Genomic DNA, 10,195 nt, shown 5'->3' on the forward strand with positions numbered 1-10,195 from the left:
CAGTTCATTGCGAACTTCCATCTCTTTTAAAGTATACCCGATTATTCTCAGCTAGAGAGAAATATATGTAAGTACGGAATTGTTTACATATATTAATTCGTGTGATGAATTTTTTTTTGTTAGTATTCAATGCTATTGCTTGAATTACAAATTTTACAATTTCTTTTGTTGCGCTAGGACTTAATGTCCTGTGCTATCCGTTTGTGATTTATATATTAAAGATTATAATAATTTATAATGAATTAAATTTTTTTTTAAATTTTAATTGTTTTTTTAAATCCTATTTTGTTTTTGTAAAAATATAACACATTTTTTGGTGTAAATTAGGGGGGAGTTACCACGTTCGGTGTTCTTTCTCGTCGCATTGGAAATCGTAATAATAGGGATCTCTATTTTGACCAGATAGGTCACTGCTGGTCAAAGTTTTGTCATACAGGTTGTGTTTTTTTTTGCATATTCCCCTTGCGCTGATTTGACACATGGGGATTGCAATTTTTTGGGTTGCTTTACTTAGATGAATTTTATTTTATTTTTTTCTATTTATTTGGTGATTATCAGCAAAGAGGTCATAAAAGTAATTTTTTAAATTGGAAAAGTCCTCCACCTTTTTATGTATAATATTATTTTGGCATTAGAGGCACTAATTAAAACTTAATCGATTCGATCATCTGCGCATTTAACCACATAATGTGCGGATAATTTGCGGCAGAGTGTTATACACAATTCCATGGGTCACGGTTTACGAATCGCGCTTAATGCATTTTGTTAAAAAAAAAAAGGGAACAAAAACAAAATTATATGTAATTTTAACATAAATGAATTGACTTAAAATCACAAAAAAAAATTAACAAATGTTCGTACATAAAATTAAAATGAAAAAAAAAAAAGGGAATGTACTGGAAATATATATGTGCGAATTTTACAGGTAAGCTGCGCATACATGATCACTTAAGTGTATAAAAAAAATAACGGATTTGAAAAATTGCGTTACACTTTGGGCAACTGCGAGAATTAAATGTGCCATCACTTTATGTTCTCTTTTAAAAAATTACTCGCAAATCGCACTTAATTTGTGCGCTAATTTGACTATCTTATTTTCAATTGGGAGTTTCCAGTAAACATAACTCCGCGTCATTTGTGCTATGTAAGCAAATGTGCTGGCTTTCTGATAATTTCAAATTTATTTTCCCATTTTCGCAGCTCACAAATGTTTTTACACCATAAAATATGAAATTGGTCATTCCTCGAGGGCTGCAAAAATTAATGGTGAGAAATAAATTGGCTTAGTATGCCCATTTGTGGGCATTGCAGGTGTTTGTACTGCCGACATCAGGTTGTATGCTTTATGGATTTTATTTTTTATAGCACTTAACAGTATATATAAATTTTAACACCTCCCACCAATCATATAACATGTTAGCGTGTGCCAATTTTTTTTTGCGGTACTATATATATTTCCCACATTGTAATGAATTGTTCTGATTTTCCGCGTAACAATGTAGAATATCTTTCGCTTATCCATTCATCGAAACATTTGTGCGTGCCAGCTGTGTTTATGTTTTGTCACTATTATACTATTTATGCCTTCGATAATTCACACGTTAAGGGTGTAAATGATGTAATGGGGGGGGGTTCACTCCCCAAAGTTATAATCATGAGGTAAGTATCCTCTATTTAATACATCGTATATTTATGGATTCAGCTGGAATGCCTATGTAAAAATTTTACCCAGCCATATAAGTTTTTTATGCATTTTATTCACGTTCCAATAAACGATTATTCCCCGCTTGGATTTTCATGCTACATTTGTTAGTGTCATTTTAACTTGCCTTAATCTTCTAGTGCATACATTTGTTACAGTTTTTTTATTTTATAGCTCGTTCCACTGCCAGGATTTATATAAACAACGAACTTGATCGTGTTATTGGTGCAGGCAAATATTGCATTATTTTCATTTGTTTTTTTTCTCACTTGTGTATTTCCGCTAATATTTCGAATATTACAATACAACCAAAACGCATGACACATTTTACCTGTTTTTTTAAGCAGTGTAGGGAATTTAACTGATATATCTGCTGTAAAATGATCCTTATTAGGTAATGATTTATTAAGAATGTTATATTTATTCGTTTACAAACACTTATATTGTTATATCTTCATTTTATTAATGGTAAATTTAATCTTGTTTAATTTATTTTAATCTGTATTTCTTAACAATTGAACATGTTTATGTCACTATGATATATTTTTTCCCTTAATAATGGCTCAAATGAACATTATATTTGTGGAGGTTTTGTTCATTATACTTTTTGTGTGTTACAATATAGAAATATGTACACCACCATGACAGTTAATAATGTTACAATTTTCTTTTAAATGTATTTTTTGTCTACCTCTTCTTCAAAAAAATGAGATTTAAATTTTGTTATAAAATTGTTACATGAATATCAATATGTTTGCAATGTATTATTTTAAATATACTTAACTTTTTAATGTTAATTATATAATAAGAAGTGCAAAGAAAACAAAATAAGGTCATGTTATTAGAGTATTCATTTTTAAGATGTATTATTAATCTATAATTTTTATATTTAAAGCAAATTTTATCATACCTTGTAATACATGAAAATCATGGTTATTGTACCCAACGCTGCAAAACTTACGACGCCGATACGAACAGGAAGTTGTTGCAATAAGTCATTTAGGAACTATGTATCAGCAGGTGAATCAATATTCTCCCAATTTTGTGTATCACTTACTTCTATAAGTTTTCTTGATTGCAAATTCACTCCATTTATTATATCGTTGCATCGCTTCGATCTTTTACAATAAATTTCCATTCCTTCCTTTGGTGTTCCGTTTTTACAAGCTTCTTCTGCCTGTTTGATGTAGTTTTTACGAGCTACCCCCCTAATTTCTGGAAATGGAGTATTATAATTTTTAAGTTCCGGGGCATTTGAATTTGCTTCCCCTGTTATTATTGTATTGGGATCAGATATTAAAACTGCATTTATTGATTTGCCATTAATTGTTATTTTTTTTCCTCTTAATTCTGAATTACTTGTTTGTGCCTTCTATACGGGTCTTACAGTTGCAAATTTGTTTTTCCTGAGTGGACTATATTCCGATTGATGATATCTTAAGCTTTCGTTTTTAAAATTAGAATGAGTAGCATGTGAACATGTTAAATATTTAATACACACGTTATTTTCGTCCTTGGGATCAATAGTAGATGCCTCTTCAGATTTGTGCTTATTGTATAAATAACTCATATATTTAAGGTATTTATAATATTTATCTTTTGCCTTTTTTCACAATCAATTTTTTTATTAATTTCATCATAGTTTTTAAAATATTCAGATAGATGTTTCATTTCTCTACATTCAGAAAATGTGCAACCATAATTGAAAAAACAAGGTTTATATTTACTAAAATAGTAATATTTAACAAACTTGGCTGGTTTCTTAAGTCCTTGTTATTCTGAGACATCTCTGTTCCTGCATTTGGTGCTGATTTCCCTGCATTTTTATTTTGTTTAGATCCTTCCCTACCTTCATTATTATTAAGTGTAGTCGTTTTATCATTTTCTAATGATTCTTCAGCACCAGCACTCGTTTGTGAATTTCCAGGAACTGAAATTGTTGTACTTGTACTGGAGCAGTTTGTGGAGCTATGTCTTTATAATTCACATCAAAGTCATCCTTAAAGAAATCATTATTAATTTTGATATTTGCATCAATAAGATTATCAATTTCGGTTATTCCAGTAAGATTTTTATCTTCATTTGTATATAATTTACTTATTTCTCCATATATCCAAAAATTTAAACATGTACATCTGCCCTTTTGATTTTCCTTTTTAGTTTCATTATTTGTTGATAATTCCTTTAAATTCCTTGCAAGTTTTTCACAAATATTCATAATATCACCATTTAAAATACCACAATGTGTACTATTATAAGCACCAATAGAAACTCCATTGTTGAAATTTTTATATATTTAAGAAGATAATTCATTTAGAACGTTTTTCTGAGGGAAAAAATATAAAATAAGTTATATAAATGTTGATTTCACAAATTAATTTTTCATTGGGCATTAAAAAAGGTAAAAAATTCAAATATTTCATTAAAAGAATTATTTTTTAAATATAAAAAGGTACAATATCTGTAGATGTTCTGGGATCATATAATCCATATTCATGTGTATAGTGCGTCTTGCCACACCTTTTTTTTGATTTCTTGCAAATGAAATTAAGCATCAAAACTTCTTATTGATTCTATAATGCAATCATCAATGTTACATTTTGATTTTATTGAAGATAAAGCTTGACCTTTACTATATTTATTTCTAAAAAGATTCAGTTCTCTATCATATATGTGTGATAATCCTCTTTTTTATATTCCTCCTCTAATTTATGATATAACTTCAAAATATACCTAATATATTCAAAACATTCCTCATTATTTCGTTTTTATATTCGAAAGAATATGTCTTTTGTATGATCATAGTATTCTAAAAAATCACATAAATCTTTTTTATTCTTCATTACATACAAAATAAATATTTGGATGAATTTATTTTTATATATGTGTTTATCTTTATCGTCAATTTTTTCTTTGTCGCAGCACTTAGATTCATCCCAAAAATTTACCAATAATCCGTAATACTAACTAATGCAATAATTATTTGAATCACATGGCTTTATTCTGTTATATATGCATAAGATTAAATAATAACAACACTCAGTACGATCCTTACCATCTGCAGTAATTTCATTAAACTTATCATTCCATTTTGTGTTATTTCTTTAACAATAGGACATTTATTTTATTTGAAGTTCCTGTAGTAATATTACATTTTTTGTAAGAATCATAAGAATCATCAATTTCAACATTAAAATTATTGTAGAATTAATATAATTGGAAATTTTCTTAAATTCTTCCTGACATTAAAAATAAGAATAAGTGTTTACATTATTCTAATGCTTATACATTTTAAAGAAAAAAGAAAAACGTTTGAGATTATAAAAAAATTAAAAAGTTGTTCACTAACCAAAAATTCACGAGTCTTGTAGTTTATAACTCCAGACTTTCCAATTCAATAATAATATAATAAAATATATATTACATAATTATTCATACATGGAAAATAAACACACCATAATTTATTAATATAATGTAGTTTCTTGGTTTATGTAAATTTATAAGGACGTTATATTTCCATCAGTATTTAAATTTTTTAAAGTGTTGTAATATAGTTATTAATAAAATTAAAATGAATATATATTTTTAACCATAATGAAGGTAAATCGAAATAAGAAATAAAAAATAACAATTCAATAGTAGTTAATTATACCAATATAATGATGGATAAATGAAAATTTATCTAATTCCTATGTTTGAAACATAATAAAATTTATCCTAAATTGTAGAGGATTCTATTTAATACGCATTATTTGCTTATATATTAAAAAAAAAATTACACGTTAAAAAAACAACTGTAAAATTATATTTTTGCGTTATATTTAATATAATGCTTTTTGTTTTTTGTTTTTTTTCAAATAAGTATAATTGTGTAGTATAATTTTTTACATAATTCGAATGTTAATAGAGATTATATTTATTAATAAAACTTACCCATATTTTACGTTAAGGAAAAAAATAAAAAAGTGACTGCTTTTCCTCTTCATTAATGTAGAGCAGAAAACATCCATCATTCTTATAAAAATTAAGAATATAAATACCCTATATGTTATATATCGTACGGTCGTTCTATAATTAAAAAGCATTTGAACTAATGTTTATCATAAATTGTGAGTTGCTATTTTACAGAATAATTTATCTGTTTATTTTTTTTATATTATTTAAATTTTTATATGATGTATTAAAAATTGTGAAAATTTTATTTATATTGTACATATCATTCTAGGTTTAGAAAAAGTATAATATAATATATGTTTTCATTAGTGAGATGTTGACATATTTTTTAAAATATCATTTATATATACTTAAAAATTGAATAATAAGCAACAGTCAGAATTTCTAGTATTAGTACATACAATTATAGAAAATAAAAAGTTATTCATTAGGTAGATAAGTTATTATTTTATGTAATTAACGTGAAATTACATTTATATTAAAGGAAGAATGTTCGATCTGGAAGGAGGCGGGACACAAGTAGAGGCAGATGATGAAACCATATCGGAAAGTACTATACAAGTATGTTTATTAGATTTTTTTTAAGTAATCCTTTACTTGAAATTTATATGAACATTCTATGGATAATAAAGAACAATAATATTTTATGTATCACCAATGTGTATTTCTATAATAATGTATATTTTTTTAAACTTTTTAGGGTCAACGTATCATCTTTGAACATCTACCTGCATACATATTTGAACAAAAGCTGAAGGAAGATGCAACGGATAATAATTTTAGCGGATATTACAATGTAGTAAAGCATATCAGTGAACGTTATGGATGGGGCAATGATTTATTCAAGAAACTCAGTAGAAATATATCATTGGTGCACGATAGTTATATTGAGGGAGACGAATTCAATAGAAAGCGTTGTTATGATTTAAATTATTGGTTATATGATAATGTATATAAAAATCTTGAATCATCAAATACAAATGATACCGATTATTTTAAAGATATTTCTACAAAGCTTCAAGGAGTATGGAAAAATATTGTTGATAATGAGTTTAAAGATAGACCTTATCAGTGTTATCCCGATAAAGAACTACTACTTAACATGGGTTATTTACAAGAAATTAAAGATTTATTTGATTTTTACGAAGATTATAATGAAATGAAAAAGGAAATTATTGCAGATACTTCTGGTTCATGTCGTAGATATGTTGAATACCTTAAACAAAGAATTCCAGTATATTACACATGGAGAGACTCTTGTAAAGTGCCCGAATATACATGCAAAAGATATATTGATGATTATATGAAGTATCGTCCAGCAAGTATTGTGCCGGATTTAAGTCCGTGGGTTGTTCTTACGTATCCTGGTAATAAATGTTACGCAACTGTTTATGATATATTTGTAAAGGCAAAAGAGCAGCCTAAACGTAATGATGGTATATATAAAAAAAAAATGGAAAAGCTTGAAAAGTTAAATCCTGGAAAAAGTTTACTTAACATTAGCATGGGAGAGGGATTACGAGGAAGTGAATTTTTTATTCCTGGTGATCATGATGATTACTGGTTACGTCTAAAGTGGGATATATTGCTGTACATAACTGACGATATCACCCCACCTGTGCTAGGTATAGTGGGTACACTACTAATTTTTTGGGCCTTGTATAAGGTAATTATATAAATTTGCAGTTAAAGATATGCCAATTTTATGCTTTTAAGTTAAATACACTATTATAAAAATTGTCATATTAATGATTACAATGTTGTTTATGTGATTTTTTTTTAGTTTACGCCCATTGGTAAAACGGTGCGACGCACACGAGCAAAGGTAAGGAAACGAATTAGACCAAACATTAATTATGATGATATTAAGTTATTATATGGAAGTGAAGAATCTTTGAACAGCAGCACAGATTCTTATGATTATAATAATGATTATGATAATGATTATGATAATGATGATTATAGTGATAGTAATAGTTCGTATAATTTATCTTACGCTTCCACATTGGATTATTAATTAAGGGAAAAAATAATAGTGCAGGATGCCAGTTTATTAAGAACCACATCAAATTAAATATTTTTAGGGCGTGCCTCCTCTCTCGACTGTGCTTAAAAGGGAGGGGCATATATGTAATAACGTAACTGATACAATTATGAGGATAATCGAAAATAGTGGAACATTCAATTTTTTAATAAAATGATTATTAGATTATTTGAGAAAGGAATTTAAAAAATGGGTATTACTAGTGCATGAAAATTTAGTTATACAGGTGATTTCACATAATATGTACGTTATAAATGACTTTATAATAATGATACATTTGTTATCTACAAAATTAAATTGCACACTTTTGTGGAAGCTGATTAACCCTTTTGTTATATTATGTATATTATTGTAACAGTGCATACCCTTAATGTAAGATAATGGGTATAAAAATAAATAAGGTTGCCCACGATTAATTGGAAATACGCTTACATTGCGCATATATACAAATTTTTTTTTGATGTTATAATAACAAATTATATGTGATAATTCATAAAATGTATTAATTAGGCAACATGAACTTAACCTTGCTGCATAATAACACATCATCAATTTGGTAAAAAGTAAAGAGGTATATATATATATTGAAAATATACTGGGATGTTGAAATTGCAAACAAATTCATTTACTTGTAATATCTGATGAAAATATAAACTTGAATTAGATGTCAAATAAATACAGTTAAAACGGGAGAAAAAATCTTTTCCCGATTTGGAATTTGTGGGAACCACGTTAAGGTTTGGGTTTAGGTAATTCCTTGTATTAACTGCGAAAAAAGATTTAATTATTCGTATTACATATTTTTTTATAATTTCATCATAAATTAAATAAATATTGCTTAACGTTATACTTAGTGTTTGCATAGTAATGATGATTTATTTGTAATAATGTTAACTCTACTATGAATGAATACATTACTTAAAAATAATAAATTGTGCGAAATAAAAAATATATTCGTTTTATTATGTAAAATTTATTCAATTATATAAATTATATCAATATGTTTCTTAAAGAGAGAATAATTAATATCTACATTTTATTACATTATAAATATATAATAGTGGGATCCTTGTTAAGTTACAGGTTACACTTTTTATTTTTTATTTAATGACAAATGTTATATACGTGATGGAATTAGTTTTACACCTACAAATATAAAGTTATAAATACGAAATATGACATAATAAAAAAAACCCTATTATTTTAATGAAATATAATATTTTTTTAAAAGAATAATTTTTTTAATTTGAGAAATATAGTATGAATTATATCATTCATTTTAACAATTACGAATTTAAGTTCACACTTATTTCATAATAATAACAATAAACGATTATAGTGTTTATGAAGTATAGGATACTAAGATATATAGTTTATGCCACTTATTGTGGAAAAAAGAAACTCTTATGTGTTCAATTAATTTTATTTTTTTGCTTTTAATTTATGTATTAAGAATAATAACAGATATCCTGTATTTTCTTTACATTCTAATGATATAAATAACTATTATGAGAATTTTATGTTAAATATTTTAAATATGAATCATAATAATTTATTATAATTTAATAAGAAATTATTATGCAAATAAAATTGTTATATTTATGGGGTACTTAGTAATTAGAAGTAAATAATGAAATCATAAAATAAATTGAGGTCATGCGAATAACATAACTAAGTCTATTTTATTTAAAAAAACAAAAAAACATAATTTTATACTAAAAAAAAGTAAAAAAACATATAATTATATTAACAAGGGTGAAATAAAATATATAAAAATTAACAGTTCATAAAATATATAATATATATTAAATCACTTGGAAATATAATTCACATTATTGGGTAACATTTCATATACGATAATAAAAAAGGGAGTGTTTTGAAGTATTATCTAATGTATATTATATGTTATCCTCTTAAAGTTGTAAAAATTCACTTTTTCTGTTTTTTCTTATGTATTCAAGGTTTAACGTTTGCAAACTACTATTAGGAAAAAATAATTATACAAGCTATTATAAGATAATTTAAAAAAATAAATTTATTAAGAATAATCTTGTAATAATTTTCTCTCAATATATTTGTATTTTAAATATAATATTTAAGAACCTTGTAATACAATAATATAAGCACAAAACAAGTTGTTATTATAGCTATATTTTCTAATGCAGAACTAGATATATCAGGTTTAAGTATCACTAAAAATATGATACGCTATATGGTAATCCCTCTTTTTGAATGGTGTTTGTTCAGTGTCCTCTGTATATAATAAATCATTATGTTCTTCTTCGTCAATATTCACTATATTTTCCCCTTTTCCTTTACGTAATGTCTTTCCAAAGGGTGTGAACTAAAATAAAATTGAAATTCAAGCATAATAAATATATTACTCTTATTATAGTAAAATTTTACTAATATATTTTATATTTATTATAGTAAAATATTTATATTTAAAAATCTCGTTAATGATAACCTTATATAAATAGTAAAAAATTGAGGAT

General features: G+C 25.8%; 3 protein-coding genes across 3 annotated transcripts; 1 reads left to right on the plus strand and 2 right to left on the minus strand.

Moving 5' to 3' along the window:
* Nucleotides 1-3,587: 3,587 nt before the first annotated feature.
* PVX_108765 (hypothetical protein) lies at nt 3,588-3,920 on the minus strand (the record flags this gene model as incomplete). Its single annotated transcript, XM_001612551.1, has 1 exon — nt 3,588-3,920. The coding sequence occupies one exon, from the start codon at nt 3,918-3,920 to the stop codon at nt 3,588-3,590; it is 333 nt and encodes a 110-aa protein (XP_001612601.1).
* Nucleotides 3,921-5,855: 1,935 nt separating this feature from the next.
* On the plus strand, nt 5,856-7,673 carry PVX_108770 (variable surface protein Vir 14, putative; the record flags this gene model as incomplete). Its single annotated transcript, XM_001612552.1, has 3 exons — nt 5,856-6,217; nt 6,357-7,322; nt 7,482-7,673. The coding sequence occupies exons 1-3, from the start codon at nt 6,146-6,148 to the stop codon at nt 7,671-7,673; spliced, it is 1,230 nt and encodes a 409-aa protein (XP_001612602.1). The 5' UTR covers nt 5,856-6,145.
* A 2,209-nt stretch (nt 7,674-9,882) lies between these two features.
* PVX_108775 (variable surface protein Vir26, truncated, putative) lies at nt 9,883-10,195 on the minus strand (the record flags this gene model as incomplete). The annotated part of the gene is made up of 2 exons (XM_001612553.1): nt 9,883-10,044; nt 10,168-10,195. Coding segments are annotated over 2 exons (190 nt in total), but the record flags the coding sequence as incomplete, so codon positions are not given.

Source organism: Plasmodium vivax, genomic scaffold, assembly GCF_000002415.2.
Source record: "Plasmodium vivax scf_7152 genomic scaffold, whole genome shotgun sequence".
NCBI classification, from domain to species: Eukaryota; Apicomplexa; class Aconoidasida; order Haemosporida; family Plasmodiidae; genus Plasmodium; species Plasmodium vivax.